At 36.0% G+C, this 22,244-nt stretch overlaps 2 protein-coding genes across 2 annotated transcripts; both read right to left on the bottom strand.

Annotated features, from left to right (window-relative positions):
- Positions 1-9,442: 9,442 nt before the first annotated feature.
- Positions 9,443-12,940, bottom strand: LOC104891109 (hypothetical protein). Its single transcript, XM_010676757.4, has 2 exons — positions 12,488-12,940; positions 9,443-11,995 (listed from the first exon to the last, which is right to left on the bottom strand). The coding sequence occupies exon 2, from the start codon at positions 11,890-11,892 to the stop codon at positions 9,667-9,669; it is 2,226 nt and encodes a 741-aa protein (XP_010675059.1). The 5' UTR covers positions 11,893-11,995; positions 12,488-12,940; the 3' UTR covers positions 9,443-9,666.
- A 4,394-nt stretch (positions 12,941-17,334) lies between these two features.
- On the bottom strand, positions 17,335-17,937 carry LOC104891117 (protein ALP1-like). The gene has a single exon (XM_010676766.1). The coding sequence runs from the start codon at positions 17,935-17,937 to the stop codon at positions 17,335-17,337; it is 603 nt and encodes a 200-aa protein (XP_010675068.1).
- Positions 17,938-22,244: the final 4,307 nt, after the last annotated feature.

The raw sequence follows: 22,244 nt of genomic DNA, 5'->3' as shown, positions 1-22,244 counted from the left end.
TTTAATATTTTTTAATTCCCTCCCCCACCCCCCCTTTTTTTTTTTTGTTAAAGTCACGTGCTTCCTTCCCCTTCCTTTTCTATTTCTCTCTCTTCTCTTCTTCTTCTTCAGGTGAACTTCTAACTTCAATCTCAGCCATTTAAGTCAACGAAGACGAAAAAGCAATTCCATCTCTGCGCGCGAATCAAAATCTGAACTTGAACTTGGTTAGTTTGCCTACATTGGTTATTTTTTGGGTAATTCTCTAATATGCGATGCGAGAATTAGGGTTTAGTTAGATGAAATTAAAGAGGTTTGAAATATGTTTGGTTGATTGCTTGAACTAAATGTGTGTGCTTGAAGTGAATGTGTGTGATGATTGTGTTTAATTTTGCTATTTCGTACTTGCAATAAATGTGTTTTTGTTCTGTGGTTTTGTGTTTTTTGCAAAATAGGTGATGTCATCCCTGTTCAGTATCAAATTGAATCATAGAAGGGTTTAGACTGATAAATGGAAATATGTAGGAGGGGAGGTACATGATTGGGATAATGTTGATCCAGGTTACATGATTTTCTTTGAGTTTATTGATATTTTGGAGGAAGGGGTTAAATACAACTCAAACTCAAAATTTTATTACAATTTGCTTGGGCTAGACTTAAAAACTGGTTTGGTTAGGGTATACAAGGATGTTGAGGTATTGGATATATGTTTCAAATTAGGATGAAAAATGGGATGGTTGAAGTCTTTGTTGTCCATGATATTGATGTGCCTGAAATAATTCCACAATTGGATTTTGGAAGTATTGGTCCCAACCTCACAAATGACCCAATAGATGAGGCCCCACCCAATATAGAGGAACCCTAGCCCAATACTCATATAAAGCAAAATATTTCTACAGAGGCCCATCCCAATACACAAGATAAGTTTCCACAAGTTACTAGTGAGACCACCTCAACTATTCACCAAAGTGAGTAGGTTTCATCACATGCCACAACTCATAAAATTCCACCAAAGCCACCCATTTCTAATCATTTGAAAACACCAAGAAAGAAAATATTAGCCCGGAAGAGGGTAGCTTCCCCAAAAATTGTGATTGAGACAAGGCCCAATTCAACAAATATAAACCCACATCCCAACCAACACAACCCACTCCAATCCTTAAACAACAGACTCAAATTCCAGCCAACACAACCCACTCCATCCTCAAATAACAGACTCAAAACCCCAGCCAACACAACCCACTTCCTAAATAACAAACCTAGAACATGTGACAACACAACCCACTCTTGAACCAACATACCCAAAACTACAAGTAACACAACACACTTCCTAAACAATTGACCCAGTACCACAACAAAGTCATCCCACTTTCCAAACAACAGATTACATCCCCTTAGAGAACTGGTGGAAGGCGGCCCCTTGGCTGCTCATCATAAAGGGCGCGGCTCTATATGAGGTTCGTACTGCAGAGCAAGCGAAGAAAACGTAAGGGCGCGCGTTAGAAGAAAGATTAGATCTTGTCCTCTCCCTTTCCTTAATGCTTTGCTTTAACTAAGTAAGTCAACTACCTTTTTCGATATGAGAAATGAGAAAGATGCGCTCAAGCACCCAACCCATACTTTGTTCTGCTTGCCGAAGCCTTACTCAACAAGGACCTTTCTTTTTTTAGTAAAAGGTTGCTTGTTTGATGTTGATGATGACTATGATGTCACAATGAATTTGTCTGATGATGCTAGTATAGGTGGATGTGATCGGATTGTTGAAGAGGATGATATTGAACTGTCATGTAGTTCAACAGATGTAATGAGGATTATGGGGGAGGAGAATCAGAACCTACAAATATTTTTAGTGATGAAGAGCTTCTTGATGCTAGGAGGAAGGTAAAAGAAAGTAGGAAAATACCTAGAAAGAAGGGTGATGGAGGAGGGGCTTCTAAAAAATGGCAGGACTTGAGCATTCCATTGGATAGTGGGTGGGGAAGTGAGTATAAGGAAGAAGATCTTTTGCCTAATTCAGATAGTGAAGGCGAGAAGTATGATATGCCAAGTGGAAGGGAGGGGACTGCTTATTATCGGAAGTTTGTATGAAGGGTTGGCATGAAGTTTCCATCACCCGAAATGTTCAAGGAGATGGTAAACAAGTATGATGTTTATGCTGGCTATAGTGTTAGGTGGATTAGAAGTGAAAACAAAAAGGAAATGGAAGCAAAATGCAAGATGAGTTGTGAGTGGAAGGTCTATGCTTCCTAGGATGGCCAAAATAAATCTTTCATGGTGAAATAAGCTCAACAAGAACACACGTGACAGAGCTGATTATGAAAACTTATAAGTAAAATCAAGATGGTTCGCAAGAGAAATTTTAGACAAATTTAGGGAGGAACCCAATCGACCTAGAAAGTCTTTAGAGAAAGAAATACTAAACAGGTTTGGGATCAAGCTTAGCGAGTGGAACTGTTACTGAATAAAAAAGCATCACACAGGCTTTTACATGGAAATTTGAAGGGTCATTATTCAAAGATTGCTGCATACTTAAATGAATTGAAGAGGGTAGATGAGGATTTTAGATTTCAATTGCAAACAGATGCAATTGAAGATGATGTTGAACATGTTGAACATCAGTTTAAGAGGTTGTAAATTAGTTTCCTAGGATTGAGAGCAGGTTTCATGACAGGTTGTAGGAAGGTTATTTTCATAGATGGATCCTTTTTGAAAGCCTTTTAGGTGGTCAACTATTATGTGCAGTATTGCAGAGATGGGAACAATTAAATGTTCCTTATTTGTTGGGTTGTTGTTGAGGCTGAAAACAATGAGGCCTGAGAGTGATTTTCGGAGAATTTAAAGAATGATCTACCAGGTTTTGGGGGGTGAAGATTGCACACATATCAGATCAGCATAAGGTGAGCAACTTTTGTCTTTCATGTCACATTGTTTTCTAGTTTCAACAACTGGTTTGATTAGTATATTCACATTGCTTCTTATGTTATTGACAATCAATAATGCATGGTGTAAAAACAATATTCCATGATGTAGAACAAAGAATTGTGCTAGACACATATGGTCCCCATGGCATAAAAAACACAAGGCAGATGGTTTGAAAGAAAATTTTTGGCAGTTGTTTATGCATATAAGAAGGCAGTTTTGATCTAACCCTGGAAGAGATGGATGTGTTATCAATAACAGCTATTGAGGATTTCAAGGCTTTGAAACCTAAAACTTTTTGTAGATTTGGTTTTAGAATTCACACTAAGTGTAACCTTGTGGTGAACAATCTTGCTGAAACATTTAATGGGTAGATTTTGGAATCCAAGTCAAAGCTTATTTTGGGAATGCTAATAGATATTAGGAGGGCAGTTATGGATAGATTATTCTTGAAAAGAACATTGATGGAGAGAGCAAAGGATGATATTTGTCCTAAAATAAGAAAGAAGCTAGAAACAAACAAGGAATATGCTAAGACCTATCATGTTCTTGCATTTGATAAAATGGAGTTTGAAGTGCTATGTGGTATGGAGGTTCTAATACACTAGGGGGAAAAACAGAAAGGGCTGCGCAGGAAGGGTTGCGCTTTTCGTAAAAGCGCAGCCCTACTAGTGAAGGGCTGCGCTTTTTTAAAAAAGCGCAGCCCTTCCTGAAAAAATTTGAAATTTCGGAATCGCGGGCTTTGAAATATTGAGCGGGGATTCGTCAAATATATTATCCCTCATTCTCTCTCCTCTCTCACGTCCCTCATTATTCCTTTCCTCCTTCTCTCTCATCCTCTCTTCTCTCTCAAAAACTCCCATAAACATTTGCGACAAAAACCTTGAAATGATTTGCACTAAACATGGCGACGGAGTCCGATTGCCTATTGTGATACCTTTTCGGAAGCAGAACGGGCCAACGAGTCAAACTCACCGCTATGTCGTGATGTTTAGGCTTTTTAAGCCATCCGAGTTCGTTTAAGCCTCCAAATAGCCATTTTAAGTTTTTCCGAAATTTTTTTTTTCCCTTAAATTATGTATTAGGATTTTTTTTATGTATTTAAACATTATTAGGTTAATGTTTGGGTAGTTCTTGTATTTTCAGATCTATAATGTTCTTGTATACTTCTCTTTGTTTATATGTTTTGATTAATGTTCTTGTATACTTCTCTTTGTTTATATGTTTTGATTAATGTTCTTGTATACTTCTCTTTGTTTTGATTAATGTTCTTGTATACTTCTCTTTGTTTATTTTGATTAATGTTCTTGTATACTTCTCTTTGTATATAATTTCTTGTATTTTCATCTTTGTTTTGATTAATGTTCTTGTATACTTCTCTTTGTATATTAGTTTTTGTTCCTTTTTTTCATTTTCGTTTCATTCTTTTTATTGTTTTGGGTTTAGTATTTTCGTTTCGAATCTATTCTCTTCTGTTTAATTTCAAAAAATGTGAGATTATGAGTAAAAAAATGTCAAAAAAAATTTTTTATTTTTATTTTTATTTTTTGGTAGGAAGGGCTGCGCTAGTTTGGAAAAAGCGCAGCCCTTCTAGCTCAGAAGGGCTGCGCTTTTTCCTAACTAGCGCAGCCCTTCTGGGCTAGAAGGGCTGCGCTTTTTCCTAACTAGCGCAGCCCTTCTAGCTTAAGGGCTGCGCTTTTCTAGCGCAGCCCTACTTAAAAAGTGAAGGGCTGCTACTGAAAGGGCTGCTGTCAAAAAGCGCAGCCCTACATGCCTTTTTTAGCGCAGCCCTTCTTCATTTTTCCACTAGTGATAGTGAATCTAGAAAGCAAGATTTATACATATAGGAGATGGGACTTAACTGGAATACCTTGATCTCATGTAATTACTTGTAGCAATTGGCTTAGAATGTCATGTGAAGAGTTGGTGGATGCCCTTTAAAAAAGGGGGGTTAACTTAGCTACCTACAGTGGGTCAATAAAGCCAATAAGAGGATAGAGGCATTGGGATAATGTTGAATCCCCACTGCTACCTCCTAACATCAAGGTTAGAGCAGGTAGACCTAGGAAAATGAGGAAGAAAGTCCTACATGAGATGGAGGACAAGGCTAGAAAAATAAGCAAACATGGCATACAAATGACATGTAGCTTGTGTAAAAGCAAAATCCAGAACAAAAGAGGCTGCCCTACACACAAAAACAAAGGCCCCTGCCACTGCTTCAACCTCTGGGGAAGTCAGAAACATCTCCAACAAGAGGCCTAAAAAGGCAAGAGCTCCTTCTAAGGCAACTGTAGCACCCCAACCAATTGCACCAAAGAGAGGTAGAGGAAGGCCCAGAAAAGGCACCAATACCATTCTCAATGATTCTATGGTAAGTATTACTTCTTCAATTATCTTCTCTTCAATCCCATTCTTTGAAAATTTCTAACTTCTACATTTTCTACTATTTTCAGGCTGCCACAAGTGACATTTGTGGAACTCAGCAATCTACAGCAGTTGGTCCAATGAGCAACCACTAAGCTAGGGTTACACTTTGTATTTTGGTGAAGGAAATGTGGGATTAAGGAGGGAGGTTACATATGGGTTTTTTTAACTATACGGGGAGATTTTTGTAATTGAAATGTCCTACCTTCACCAGTTTTTGCACATGTTGTACATTGTTGGCAGCAGGCCTTTTGGAATCTAATGCAAACATTTTCTTGGTATTACAAGTGCACAACCAACTTGTTGTTTAATATTGTCAAAAGTACACTATTTAGACTAATATACTAATGCAAATGAATTCAATCAATATACTCAAAAGCCAATCAATATACTCAAAAGCAATATTGCATTGAATAACCACCAATCAATTATACAAAGAGAATATTGTGAAAAGCAATACTGTAGGATACCTAAACTACCTACTTACTAAAATACAAGTACACAAACATCCATGAAATCAAGAGTACTGTGATGAAAGTGGTTTGTTGTTGTTCTAGTAATTTGTTCTCAGCCTTCAATCCTTTGACCTCCGTTTTCAACCCTTGAATTTTCCTTTCAGCACTCGCTTTTGCTTCAATTCCATTCTTCAATCTCTTCCTTTCAGATTCCAGGGCATCATTATAGTGGATACAAGTGCTAGAATAACCTCAGTAGCACGTTGCCCATATGCTTCCTTATCAATCCACTCAAAGAATTCACGATCATCATCCTATTACAAATGAAATTCAAATCAATCAAATTACATAAAAAAGGATTAATATGAATTTCAAAACAATTCAACCTAACCTTCCACTTTAAACACCCATAGAACCGTCTGCCATGGTTCCAATTTCTCTTGCTCACAATCTGAGCCATGGTTGGCAACCCATGGTGGCATTAAACTTTCCCATGTCTTCCAGCCATGATGAAGGTTGATGGTAGAATTGCAAACTTAGGGATTCTGTTAATTGAGAATTGGGGATCTGAATGAAGTTAGCAGTTAAAGAAGAAGAGAAGAGATAGAAATAGAAAAGAAAGGGGAAGGAGGCACATGACTTTAACAAAAAAAGGGGAGGGAACTAAGATAAAATAAAATAATGGAGATTCTCTAGCTCCGCTGGAATTTCCGTTCTCCGGCATTATTTATGATATTTTCTGCATCACGCATTTAAGTTGGTGCTACGCTTTGCACCCGTTTAAGGTTGTGTTGTTCCTTACACTAGAGCCAAAGGTTGTGGTGTTCTAACCAATTAACCCTAAATAATGTCGTCAAGATAAACTTTAAACCAAATATTTTTGTTACATTAAATTCGTTGACCACTCCGCATTGACCTTATATTTCCAGCATTGACTCAGCGAATGATCCACATAGCCATATTAAAATCTTTCTTTTTATTTTTTTCACCCACGACCGACCAACTAACACCGGAATCCACGTGACCATGCCACCACCCATTGTTGGTGTCATCACGGCTCCTTCGTCTCCTCCATAAGTGCCATCCTCTTCATTCTCTCTTCATCGACCCCCTCCACCTCCACCTCCACCACCATATAAAACCCAAAAATTTGACCCCAAATTAGATTAACAAAAATCCCAGCCCACCTCCCGCCTCCCTCCCGTCTTTGGCCAGCGAGACAGTGGCTTAGCCACGCCCCTGCCCACCTCCTAGCCATCTGAACACCGCCTCATTCGTACCGTCGTCCTGACCATCACATTAAACCCTTGAAACGAATGGCAGAGCAAAGAAGATCAAGACTACACGTTCACCGTTGTTGCTACCAGAGCATGAATATTCATTCAATTACTTTTCGGGTTTAGAAGTTTAATGGAGGAAATGCGAAATTACCCTTAATTCGAATAGATCTCGTAGCACTTGAACTAAATGAAAGTTAGGGATTTTTTTAGAGATAAAGGGAAAGGAAAGAAGATGTTTATATGGAGCACAAAGGGAAGAAAAATAGTATGGAATGCTGAAGAATTAGAGGGAGATGGTGCAGGATGAAGTTTTTTAATCATTAACTGAGTCAATGCTGGAAAAATAAGTTTAATGTCGGAGAGATGTCAGCGAGTTTGATGTGACAAAAAAATTTTGGTTTAATGTTTGACTTAACAAAAAAAAATTATAAGGGATGCTTTTGTAAAAAGTGGTTCATAAAAGGTTGTTTTCGACAAATTTTCTACTTTTTTATTATTGCATTTATCTTTATTATGCCTAATAATGCCACAATTAAAGCATAACAACCCAATATTATCATATTCCACTTGCTGCCATCCAGACGCCAATCCAAATCAAAGTGATTAAAGGTTTATAGAGCGACACCTCTACACATACCCTAATGTATTTTCTCTGAAATCCTATTGATTGTATAATAATCAACCCTAATTGGTTTCCCAATTACCTTAGCTGTATCAAAGAGAGCCTTTTTTTATCATAGTAAAATACTTTCAAATGGATTCATTAAAGGCCTAAAATTGGACTTCCAGGTATAAGATAGTGATTCAAGATGAACCATAAACTCCCCCAAAAAAGCTTTTTTAATATCATCATGCAACATAAACTTGAAAAGGAAAATAGTCTTCCCCACGTCGATTATCTTATCTACAATGTCCAAACCCCCTTTGGGATTCATATTCTTCTAACCCTTAGACTTACGAACTCCTCTCTGACATTTATTCCAAGGCATTTCCCTATGAGAATCAAATGTTATGGCCTTCTTAACTCTAAAAAAATCTATTTGGAAAATTAAACCACTAAGGCTCCGTTTGGTAGGGCGTAAAATATTTTCAGTGTAAAATAATTTTCATGGAAAACAATTTACAATGAAAAACACAATTCCAAAATTAGTTTTTCGTTGTTTGGTTCGATATAAGAAAAATGAAAGGGAAAATAAGGAGGTAGTGAGAGGAGTGTACAAGAGAAGTAAGGAAAATAGTTTTCCCTTCATTTTGAAAGGAAAATGGTTTTCCATCATTGGGAGAGTAATTTTACCCCAAGGGAAAATGGTTTTACACTCTTTTTCCAACCAAACAATGTAAAACTAAAAATAGAGGAAAACAGTTTTCCGGGAAAACGTTTTACGCCCTACCAAACGGAGCCTAAATGAAAATATATAGAGGCACATAATCCTCCTCCTCCCATCCCATTGAGCTTTCTACGAATCCCCTTGCCTGCTCAACCCATTGTGGTGAAACCTCCACTACTTTTCCAACCGCTATTCGGGCTCTTTGCCATTATTATCATTATTGACAACCTTCTCCAAACAGTTATCAACCATTACTCCATCCCTTGTTGCTTGTACATTAGGTTCCGTAATAAATTCCCTTTCATCCGGCCTATCAATGTACCTAATTAATAAGTCCATCTCTTGTGATGACAATCACCTCTGGAGAAAACTTTATTTAGAAACTGAATAACTTTAAAAATACAAAATCTGAGTCACCCACTCCCAGAATCCAACATGCTATATAGCCTCTAGTGATGAGTTTCTGGAGAAAGAAATCCAACTCTTATTTCCCGTTCGTTGTCGTATATTGAGTTTACATTTCATTTTAAATTAAATGACGGGCTGGACCATATTTAGATTTTTTTCCCATTAATCAGACCGAGCCGAGATGAGACAGACCAAAGCCTGTTTTTTCGGTCCAAAGTCAGTCCGAGTCAAAATTTAGACTGAAAAGTCATTTCTAGGTTGCTCAAAACTCATTCCAAGCCAAAAAGAAACCTAGACGGGCCCAAATTCGGGCCTAAACTATCAGCCCAAGCTCGGGTATTTTCGAGCCGAGCTCGCAGTTCAGGCTCACTTTGGTCAGGTATAAGATACTGTTATTATACCAGATTATTCCCAATTGATATTCCACAAACTTTTTTTGGAGATCTTTTACTCTCTACTTGTGTGTATAATTGGGCTCTGCACCTACTCACGCTCCCCATTTCTTTCTTTATACATTCACTTCCCTTAATATTACTGCCAAACGGGATTGTGGCTTAAATGAGGGCAGAGGGAGTATTTCAAAGGGAGATAGGAAAAGACCAATCTTCAACGTGAAATTCATTGTAAAAATAAATAAATAAACGTGAAATTCGCAAGAATAAGCTCTTATTTACTAATATAATACCTAATGCATTTTTTATCACATATTATACTAAATAGCCGGAGACTATATTGAGTCATTGACTAGCTACACTAACTAAGAAGTTGCATAAAATTATTAAATCATTATAAGAAACTGTAAGTTTCCATTTGTCTAATATATGGAAACACTCAAATTAGAATGCCAATTACCAATCTTCAGATAAGAAGGATTCATAACGGTGCTGCACATGTAGTTCTGAAGTGACCTGTCTGATTGCAGCGACTACAATGCACAACCCGTTTCACACGACCACGATCTTCAGCTCGAACTCTCTTCTTTCTTGGTCTTCCAGGAGGACGAAGAGACTTAGGTGGGTTAATATATACCTCAACAGATTTGCTAGCATCTGAGTCCCCTTCAGAAAACTCTTTCCACAATGACTTATCTGGAATTGGATGTATAGTCTGAGAATATGTCTTCCTATAAGTTGCAACTGTGAAACAGCTTTCTGTGAAACGATGAACATTCTGCCTGCACGAAATTAGGGCTGCCACAGCATGAGCACATGGTAGACCATACAGCTGCCATCCCCTGCAAAGACAGCAACGATTTCGAATATCCACAAAATTAGAACCTTCATGCGTTATGACTTCAAACTCTGCCTCATTTGCACGAAGCACTTGGTAAGAGCGAGCACGCTCAATTGCTTCCGCAACATGACTCTCAGCAGTTGGAACGAGTATTGATGTCCACTGCATGCTTATCTCACGCCGTTCATTAAACCAAGTCATTAGCTGCCTCCTAATGCATTCCATCATCTGAATGATTGGTAGCCCTGAAGCTTCTAGAAGCCAACTATTTAGAGATTCAACTATGTTTGCAGTAAGATGCCCAAATCGAGTACCCTCGAAATAGGCAGTGGCCCACAAGCGAGGTGGAATTTTCCGAATCCAGTACGCAGCATCTTGTGATAACTCTTCTATTTCCAGAACTTTAGCCTCAAATTCAATTATGGTGAGAGATTGAGCAGCTTCCCATAAAAGATTTACAAGCATTGTGTTATTGAACTCTTTACGGAAATTTTCACTCAGATGACGCATGCAAAATCCATGAAAAGCAGTTGGGAAGTTTGCTTCCACTCCATCCACAATACCCTTATGCCTGTCAGACAAAATTGTTAGCCTGGGCATATTTTCAGTATTAACCTCAAGCAGATTGTGGAGTTCTGATAGAAACCACATCCAGTTCTCATCATTTTCCTCATCAACTACACCAAATGCCAAAGGAAAGAGAGCACCATCCCCATCAAAACCAGTAGCCAACAACAAAGTACCCAGGTACTTGCTCTTCAAATAGGTTCTATCAAGACCAAGAAGCGGACGACATGCATTTAGGAAGCCGTAAATAGATGCTTGGAATGAAATAAAGAGCCGCTGGAAGCAGTCATCTGTCGGATTACCATAAACAGAAGCAATACTACCGGGATTTGTGCGTTTAACTTGCTCACAATATTGTGGTAAAAGCCGATATCCTTCTTCAAAGGATCCCCGCATAACTGCCATAACACGCTCCTTTCCCCGCCAGGCCTGTTTGTATGATAAAGTGATCCCGTGTACTCTATGGATCTCTTCTAGTATCTCCTTGGGCTTGCAGTTCGGATTCTCTCTCAAACGTTGTTCGACAGAGTTCGCCACCCACTGCACTGATGCTTGTTGGTGGCCAAGATGACCTATGCCATTGCATGTATGGACCTCATGAAGTGTCCTGATTGTGAAAGTAGGCACGCCTGGAAGCTTTGCAGCATGTACACGCCATGGACATCCTTCAGATGCACATTTGGCAGTAAAACGAGTTTTATCAGATTTTATGGTCTGCATCTCAAAGTGTAGAGCAATCGCTGTATTCCTTAAAGCTCTGCGACAGCTCTTAACATCTGGAAATTCCTGTCCTACATGAATCTCATGGCTAGGGTTAACAACCAGAGAACGAGCCTGAACAACATGACTAAGTACATAATCTGGCTCCTGAACACCCATATCATCCACAGCTTCAATACCCATTTCATCATTATGATCAATATCTAATTCCAAATTCTCATCAAATTCTTGATTACTCGAAAGAGCCAGCTCATTTTGCTCTACTATACTTAACTCATTGTTCTGAGAAGAAAATTCATGACTTTCATGATTAGGTTTATGCTCCATATGCAAGTCATTATCTTGTTCATAAAGATGCTCATTGCTCGCTTCATGATCATGGTTCTGTTCTAAAGCCAATTCATCGTGTTCGTGGGAATGTCCTAAACCCAGTTCCTGTTCATGCCCTTGTCCCAAACCGAGATCATGCTCGTGAGTTTGTCGAAGATCTAGGCTGTGATTGTGGGCATGCACCAGCTGCTGGTCATGGTCCATATCAATTGCATGATTTTTCCCAAGGATCAAATCATGATTTGCCATTGTTTCTAAAAAAACAACCAATGGCAAATTTCGCGAGCACAACTATGGAAGCAAGGTGCTGAAACAACGTCCAGTCACCATTCACCAGTGGCATCAACAAACTCTGAAACAATATATACCAACTAATTCAGAATTTCTATAACCAAACTATCACACAACATCAAATTCTTTAATGGGTAGCATGCTCAGGGGACATAATCTACGAGATGACAGATCATGCAAACACCAAGAATCCAAGATAATAGTACCTAAATGAAATCATAAACCAAACTAACAAAAAAATATAACTAATCCAGCCAAAGACATAAGAATAAAATCTAAGAATCACAAGTCGAGGGAGCTTGAATATCAAAAGAAACCGAATTACTTTATAATTCAGAAACCAGTGTACTCAATTCTTAAAGAAATAGTTACAAAGTCAGAAACTTTATTGTAGTTTTGCTTATTACTAAACCAAGATGATCAATTGTTAGAAAAGATACCAAAATTAAACTTTCAACAAACTTCAGTAAACAGCAATATAGCTCAAATAACGAAGTGGGTATTATCCAGAACTACGAAAAACGCAGCAATATACAGAAATTAACAACTGTACCTCAAAATTACGGAACCCTAGCTCAAAAAATCCAAGCTTTGATCCATTCAATTGAGCTTCAGAAATCAGTGTAAATTGTCAAAATTTCGAACTGGGTATTGTAATAACGTGGAAAATTAACGTCATGGAACACATAGAGATCAATCTCGAGAAAAAAAACACTGAAAATTGGAGATGGAAGAATTTAGGAAGAAAGGGAAGAAAGAAGTGGAAGAGTTAACGGAAATTCGAAAGAGGGAGGAGAGAGAAAATTGGCGGGTATGTGAGAGAAATCGGAGAGAGTAAGAGAAGGGTAATGAAGGAATTGAATGAAAATGGGGGGGAATTACAAAGGGGTAATCGAGAAAAGGGAGAAGAGAAGAAGAGAATGCATAACGTCGGAGGGTTGAGATGGGAATTGCAGCTTAGGGTTGAGAAAGGGCGAAAATGGACATTTAAGTGCAAATGTGGGATTTTCTTTAATTATTGATTTGGGATTTACATTATTGCCCCTTTGTGCTTTTAATCACATATTGGGCCTTTTTTATTCTTTTATGGAGGGAAAGTCCAACATGTAACTAAATAACATTCATATTTCATAGGTCATAGCAATGTCCAAAATCAATAAAAAGTCAATACAAAGAGGAAAATTAATTAACCAAACTTATCTGGCTATAACTCAAGATGAGCTAGCTCGTGAGTAACCTTATTTGTCATCTTTACGGACAAAACTCCAAGACACAAAATCTAACTTACTAGTAGCATGAATAATGTCATATAGAATACGATGGAAGCTACTCGCGCCTCGCTCCCGTGAAGAAATTGCGTTAACAAGGTGAATGCACTCACTTTCCACAAGGACATTCCGAAATCCAAACTCTACAACCACCTTGATACCAAATAACATAGCCTTTGCCTTAACGATTAACGGCTCCCAACATTCCTCCACTTTCCAGCAAGTTGTGGCCAACAATGTCTAACCAACCCAAATTAAGCAATAAAAATGTGTGCGCTGAAACTCAAACCTACCAACTCTCATTTGAAATACAAATGCAACAACCAATGAACCTAGCTACAATCTTATATTAGTTTTTGTTAGAAAAAAAATTATCTAAAGAAAAGATAAATCTATTTTTTAAAAATGTACTCCATTCCTTCTAAAATAACTGAAACACTTCTCTCATTTATGTAAGAATTTTTTGAGATAAGTGTTTCACTTATTTCAAAACTAAGAAAGTATATGATTTAGAATACATATTAAATGTGTGTATTCTGAAATCTCATATGGTGTACCCAACCTGTTTTTAGGATCCGAGACTAGTTTCTGAAATTTGTTAAGTCTAGGTCGGATCTGGGTCTAAGTGTTTAAAAATAGGTTTAAGTCTCATATGTTGAGACCTAGACTCACTCCAAACCCAAGCCATATACCTTAACAACTTTCGGGCTTTTCACCAAATATCTCAAAGTATTTTTTATTTTCACCAAATATTTTCAAACATCGCCATATATACACCCTCGATTTCTTTAAAATACACCATATGTCCTTAATGTCCATTATTTCTTTTGGCTATTAATCCCTAATTTTGTTATTAAATCCTAATTAACCTCTACTTAACTCATTGACCGTAACAAACCATCATTAATACACCACATTTGGCCAATAAAAAGAGGAAATAGAGTTATGGGGGAAGAGAGAAAGAAAAAGGGTTGTAGAAGGTGTTTTAATGGTTGTCAATTAGGCTAATTGAGTCTAATAGGAGTTAATTAGGATTTAGTAATGAAAATAGGGATCAATGACTAAAAAAGCTAACAGTCGTTAATACTTAAGGACATATATGATGAATTCTAAAGAAATTGAGTGTACTATGGTAAATTTTAAAGGTTGGAGGATATTTAGTGAAAAATTTTACTCGAGGATATTTGTCAATTGTATCTAGATATTAGGCTATGATTTTTTTATCTATTATCAAATTATTTTGGATAATATAATTATCCTTTTGACGATAATTAATAAAAAAAGGCATAAAAAATGCGAGAATAAAAGCAATAAAAACTAATAACAAGCTTAATACTCAATTTGGGCCAGAGACTTGGAAGACCTATTGGATCTGGGTAAGAGCCTACGTTTTCTAGGCTATATGATTTTTTTGGGGGTGGGGGGTATAAGTCCACATGAGATTTACTCGTCTGGTCTCACAGATCCAAGTCAAAACCCAATTCGTGTCTATCCATAATTCCTACCCAACTTATTTTGATCATGATTATATATCAATTGATGTGATAAATAAATATAGGTTTGCGCATTAATATTTGTTTGAGTCATTAGTTTAGGACTTTGGGGTCAAACTCAAAATTTAAACTGTTATATAATTTATACCACACTAAAACACTATATTTCCTACACTCAATGCAAAAAAAAAAAAAAAAACTCGTATTTTCCTCCAAGTTTCCTCCCAAAATCCCTTATTACAAGTTATAACAATTATGAATACGTTACTCCTCGACTTTGGATATGGGATGACAAAAAAGCTATATAGAGGAAGGAAAGTAGATAGACTCATAAGTTTGGATCATGACATGACAACCTTTTGATGTTTATAAATTGACATCTTTTTTGCTATGTTTTGATACAGTGTTGGAATTTAATTATTTTGAAGTATATAGCATAGAATGAATAATAAACGAACTTATTCGGTTAACAGTTATTTGATTATTATGATCTTATGTGCTAAAAGAATAATTCAATATCCTTTCAAAAAAGTTGCAATAATTCTTGATCGTGAGTGAAAATGTGAGATGTTTATGATGTTTTGAGAAAAAAAATATGATGGAGTACGGTAGAAAGAGAGAAAATAGGGATCAATGACTAAAAAAGTTAATAGTCGTTAATTATTAAGGACATATGATGGTTTTAAAGAGATTGATTAGGATATGTGAATTTTTAAAGGTTTGGAGGGTAATTAGTAAAAAAAAAACTAACTCGGGAAATTGTATTATAATATTAGGCTATGATTTTTATCTATTATCAAATTCTTTTGGAGAATATTATTATCATCTTCATGATAATTAATAAAAGAAGGCATAAAAAAGCGCTAGAAGAAAACAATGAAAACTAATAATAAGCTTAAGACTCAATTTGGACCAGAGATCTGAAAGACCTATTAAATTTGGGTAAGCGTCTGGATTTTTTAGGCCATTTGGTTTTTTGGCCAGGCATAAGTACACATGAGATTCACATGTCTGGTCTCAAACTGGACCCATCCAAATCTTGTTCCACACTTTCCTTAATTCCTACCCAAGTTATTTTTTTTTATCATGATTATATATCATACGATGTGATAAATAAAGATAGGCTTGCATAATATTTTTTTGAGTACTTTGGGGTTAAAATTCAAAATTTTAACTGATATAATTTATAACACATTAAAATATTCTATATTTCTAAACTCGTAGCAAAAAAAAACCATATTTCCTCCCAAAACCCATTGTTATAAGCTATAACAATAATTAATACGTTACTCCTCGACTTTGAGTCATGTGATGACAAAATAACTATCCAGAAGAAGGAAAGCAGATTGACTCTTAAGTTTAGATCATGACATGACAACTTTTTGATATCTATAGAATGACACATTTTTGCTATATTTTGATATACTTTTGAAATTTAATTATTTTAAAGTATGTAGCATAGAATTAATAATACTTGATCATGAGTGAGAATGTGAGATTTATGTGATGTATTTAATTATTCATATAAGAGCATCCTTGTTCATGAATCATAAAAAATGGTGAATCCTCCTCTCTCATCTTTTAGTCCTCCACGCCATTTTTACAAATCATTACCATTTTCACTTCTTAACCCTGAACAATAGAAAAAGGTTCTTTACTATTTCTCATCCTTTTCCCCTACTTTTTGAAAAACTAAAAATGTGAGAAAAATATGCCAAAATAGATGTCTATAGATAGAGATTGAAAATTTATAAAATTTGATAAACAAATTTCCCAAAATATATTTTTTGAGATGTACTCCCTCCGTCCCTAAATAGAGTATCCATTTCTTTTGGGCACTATTATTAAAAAGAAATCATGTGTAGGACATTAGTTGTATTAAATCATAATTAAATATAGAAGTTCGTACATTTTTTTATGAATTTCTTATTAAGGAGAGATAATGTGGGTCATATGGAAAAGTGGGTGATATTAGAAAAGTTGAAAATAAAATAATATTTTAATTGGTGGACCCATATCAAATATGAAAATGGGAAATTAATCAGGGACAAACGTAAATGGAAAAATATGCACTCTATTTAGAGCCTACCCAATGGTTGCCCTATGATTTGTAGTCATCAATTATTTTTATTATTTCATCACTCTTCCACCTCATCTTACCCTAGTCATTTCAATCCCATATATTTCTTACTCTCAATGGTTGCCCTCCAATTTGTGGTCGTCACATTTCTCTCTCTTACTTTTTTAACATACTCCACCATATTTTCTCTCTCATCCAATTCCACTTTATTATTATTTATGAATAATTTAATGTTAGAACATTGAATTTTGATGGTAATTAAATACTATGTTCTTATTAATTATTATTTGAATTTTTTTTATTTTTTTTAATTAATTAAGTCGAATGATTAACACTTGAATCGTATGGCATTGTAGAAAATGGATATTTTATTACTAATGCATTAAACAAGAGCAACAAAGACAAAACATATTATTAAATAGATAAATATCAAAGCAGTTAAAATAAAACAACACTACGCCTTAATTAAAGCATGATTTCTCCGAATTTCATCCAAATATTTTCCACTAGGTCTGACTTGAGGCGGCCATGGATGGGCTTGTCACGAACTCGAACTCTATTAGACATGTATATTTGCAATGCGATTCTCACTAGTTTCATATCTAAATGGTTCATTGACGTTTTGCACATATTGTTGACTTGAACTAGGATGTGGAGGTTCCTCATAATCATTGGGATCATAATGAAGGAAATATGAATCTCGTTCATCTTTAATTATCATGTTATGAATAATAATGCAAACGATTATTATTTTCCCTAACATCTCTCTATCACGAGCTAAAGCAGGTTGACGAACTATAGCAAACCGAGCTCGTAGTACTCCAAATGCACATTCCACATCTTTTTGTACACCCTCTTGACGTTGGGCAAAATGACTTTCCTTCTCATTATGTGGAAGGTTTATTGTGAGTATAAAAGCTGCCCACCGAAGATGTATACTGTCGGTGAGGTAGTATCCAATATCGTATTGGTGGTCATTAATAACATAGTTAACTGGAAGTGCACGACCTTCAAAAACATAGTTGAACAATGGAGATCTATCAAGAACGTTAATATCATTACACCCACCTAGTGTTCCGAAGAAAGCATGCCAGATCCACAAATCATATGAGGCAATGGCTTCTAGAATCAATGTCAGCTTACCAGGTCTTCCAGAATACATTCATTTAAATCGATTCGGGCAATTTTTCCACCGCTAGTGCATGCAATCAATACAACCCGGCCATCATGCGTGGAAATCCCCGTTGTTTAGCTGCAAATGATAATCTATTTAAATCTGTTTCAGTAGGCACTAGTAGAAAAAGGACGATTTGCGTCGCCCCAAGTGCGTTGCATGGAAGCCCAAATGACGCAAAAACGTAATTTGCGTCGCACGCAAAGGAGAGTGCGACGCACCACATAGGTCCATAAGCACCAAATACGAGCCAGAGGCGGAGCTAGAGTGGGTCACGTGGGGTCACGTGACCCCTCAAATTAAAAAAATAAAATTAAAGATTTTTCGTAAAATAAAAGGAAAACAAAAATTAAACTAGGGAAGCGCATCAACACACGAAGCACGCTAATGTCAGTTTCTGCTTTTTGGCCCACTTGCATATGTTAATTAATTATAGTGGTCTCAATCTCCCAAATTTCAATTCTTATCATATTTTAAATAAAAATAAATATTAAAAATCATTTAATTTTGAAAACTATCAGTTTCTCTCTCCTTCCTTTCCCAACACAGTTAATTCTCACGCTAAAAAAAAAACCACTGCCGTCTCACACTCTCACTGCCAAGTCAACATTCAGGCAGCCTTCACTGTTCACCGCCGCACGCCCGCACCGACACTCCGGCAGGCGACACCGCTCCTCGCCTCCTCCGACCAGCCCCCAGCCATCGCCCATCAGGTATTACAGAATTTAAATTTTAATTCTTTTACATCATTTATTCCTAATTCTTAAATTGTATATTTAAAATCTTATTTGGTTGATATTAATTGTAATATTTGCTGTTTGCATATATGTGTGAATTTTCGAATTTGTAAAGTGTGATAAGTGATTGATGCATTTTGTTAGTTTGTTGTTTATTTTTTTTTTTGTGAATGTTGAATTTTTGAAATGTGAATTTGTATAAATTAGGTAGTGGTAATTAATTTTTTTTTTGATGATTTAGTTTCTTTATGATGGTAATTTATTGATTGATTTTCATATAGTTAAATAGTTAGTTCATATGTGTTCATTTGTATTAAATAATGAATATAGGAAACAATGAGTGATACACCTAGATCAAAAAAATCAAAGGCAATGGAAAAACAACCTGATCTTCGACAATTTATATTAGACAATGTGTCTTTGCGTTGTAAAACTTTCTATATTTTATATCCTTTGTCTTTTTTTGTGACCCCTCGATTTTGAAATCCTGGCTCCGCCACTTTACGAGCTATATGCGTCGCACGTGCCTTAGGTGCGTTGCAAAAGTCCAATGTGCGTCAGACCCCTTGGCCATACGATGCAAATCGCTGTATCCAGTGACAAAATTTGAGGCCCTATCTGCGTCGCAAGTCTATAAGATGCGTTGCAAAAGACTAATTTGCGTCGGACCCCGGGCCCATCCGACGCAAATCACTTGGCCCCCATATTCCTTAGCGCCCAAATCTTATTCCCTAAATATCTTGGCCCACGTACAAACCCCCCCCCCCCACTTAACCCCGTAACCCTAGATTCGTTGCCTCATCGCCTTTCAAACCCCCTTCTTCCTTAGCTTCCTCAAAACTCTCATCTTCTTTCTCTCTCCAAAAAATTAAATTCATCTCTTCTTTTGAAACGAAATTTCTCACTTCTGCAAAAAATTCGACGAAACAAAAGTTGATAAAGCGAAGAACAAACACGAATCGTGATTCCTTCAAAGAAACGAACAAACGAAGATTCATACTGGTAACTTTTGTGATTCGAATAAAAAACGAACAAGAACAAACACGAATCGTGATTCCTTCGAAGAAAAGAACAAACGAAGATTCATACTGGTAACTTTTGTGATTCGAAGAAACGAACAAGAACAAACACGAATCGTGATTCCTTCGAAGAAAAGAACAAACGAAGATTCATACTGGTAACTTTTGTGATTCAAAGAAACGAACAAGAACAAACACGAATCGTGCTGAAATATTCTTTACTGGTAACTTTTTTTCTCAATTTCTTCTTCTTTTTGTTGATTTTTTCTTAATTTTTTTGAGTTGACTTCTGATTTTTTTTTCTCACTTTTAATTTTCGCTTTTTTTTTTGTGTTTACCTAATTGAAAATTCTGAGTTTATGAATGTTTACTATTGAATGTTCAGTTTTTTTGTTTTCATTTTTTAGATTTGATTTCTTTTTATTTAATTTTTTTCATTTTCAAATCTGGGATTCATTCTCTCTCCCTCCCTCCCTTCCTCTTTCTTCACCTTCCTCTTAATCAAAGGTGAAGGGCGACTAATTAACGGCTGAACCACGATCTCACTCTCGTTTTTTAATTATTATCAAGTTCTTTGTATGCTAGATCTGGTTTTTTGTTTAGGTTCATTTTTTTTTAATTTTGTCTTTTGTATCTAAATATATAATTTTTGATAAATATTCATCTGTCCAGATTTTTTCGTTTCTTAATTTCATTATTTCACTTGTTTAATTATTATCACTTGTTTCTTAATATTTGTTAGATCTCGTTTTATAATTATTATCAAGTTCTTTGTCTGCTAGATCTAGTTTTTTTGTTTAGTTACATTTTTTTTAAATTTCTTCTTTTGTATCTGAATATATAAATTTTGATAAATATTCATCTGTCCAGATTTTTTCGTTTCTTAATATTTGTTAGATCTCGTTTTTTAATTATTATCATTTGTTTCTTAATCGTCGCAAGGCAGATGTGAGGTTCACTTGTTAGATCTCTTTTTTGATATTTGTCTCGTTTTTTTTTTAATTATTGGCAAATTTTTTTCCTCGAAACCAGTACTAAAGCATTCATGCTTTGTACTGGTTTTTTTTTATATTTTTCCTATAACGTCATTTGCATAGCACCTAGTGCCATGTGCGACGCAGATGCCTACTTTGCGTCGCACCCTGTGCTATGTGCGACGCAAATTTTCCTTGTATCCAGGCTGTAATTTTGTAGTTTGTGGGGATAGGGAGAGCAATTTGCGTTGCACCGTTTACAACGTGCGACGCAAATAACTAAAAGATCTGCGTCGTTTTTGTATACGACGCAGATCAATTATAGGTCATCTGCGTTGAAACCTGTGCCGTCGGACCCAAGTCTGACGCAAATAGGGGACCCAGGTTTGACGCAAATCGTCCTTTTTCTACTAGTGAGGTCGACTCAGATATTCATCACTAAAGTAGGAGACAATCCCTTCAATAAAATGTTGCAATGAATCTTTTGCAAGAGACGCATGGATTCATAGATAATCGTCCACTGAATCAGCTGATGTGCCGTATGCTAACAATCGCATAGCTGCTGTGCACTTTTGATCCAGAAGCACCAAGTATACGAGGAGTGTCTGGCCTTTGTTCGAAGAATTCATTACGAGTAGTCAAGACTTCCACTATTCGAAGGAAGACATGTTTTCCCATGCGAAATCTTCGACAAAAATAATTTGGAGGGCATACTAGATTACCTGCAAAGTTGTCACTCTATAAGCGATCGTGTCCACTTTTACGATCTCTTGGAACTAGAGTCCTTGGTTCCCTAGGAACTTGATTCGTCGCAGCGTATATTTCAGCTGGATTGGCCATTATGAAGCCATCCATCATCTGACCATCAGACAATTTGATTGTCTACGCCTTTCATAACGTCTTCTATAATTTGCTTGGTTAGAATTGGAGGAGTTGGAAGTTGAAATATGGTTGTTGTAACTTGATTCAGATGACATTTTTTAGTGTGTAAGTATGAACGCTCTTGTGTGAAAGGATGAGTGTAGTAAAACTTAGCATCAAACTAAATTTATATAGACATGATGTCTATCATTATTGCCATCAAATAATGACATTTTTTTAAATCCACCAAAACAATAATGCTCCAAAAATTGAAAGATCATTTTGTCAGATTTTGTCATTAAAGTTACATATATAATAATGCAACTGAAAATTCCAATTAGTAGTCATTCCTGCATTTGTTTGTTTTCTTGCAAGTTATGAATATTATTGCATCTAATCACCAATATTGAGTAGTCTTTCTTTAAAGGTTGAGTAGTCATTTCATGTAGCTGTAATTAGAGCAATGGATTTGACTTCATATGGTAGTCACTTCATGTACAACTTAAATTTATTCATGAAGTAAAAAATCAACAATTTTTGAAGCAATTTTTTCAACACATAAACATTAACTAATAATAATGCGTTCATACAAGAACTTACACAAATAGATAGCATCTAATTAAAACAACTTAAGTACAAATAGAGCTTACACAAATAAATAGTATCTAATTAAAACAACTTAAGTACAAATAAAAGCTTACACA

This window comes from Beta vulgaris, chromosome 4 (genome assembly GCF_026745355.1).
Source record: "Beta vulgaris subsp. vulgaris cultivar EL10 chromosome 4, EL10.2, whole genome shotgun sequence".
In the NCBI taxonomy this organism is placed as follows: domain Eukaryota; kingdom Viridiplantae; phylum Streptophyta; class Magnoliopsida; order Caryophyllales; family Amaranthaceae; genus Beta; species Beta vulgaris.
This window is presented reverse-complemented; position numbering and strand designations above follow the sequence as displayed.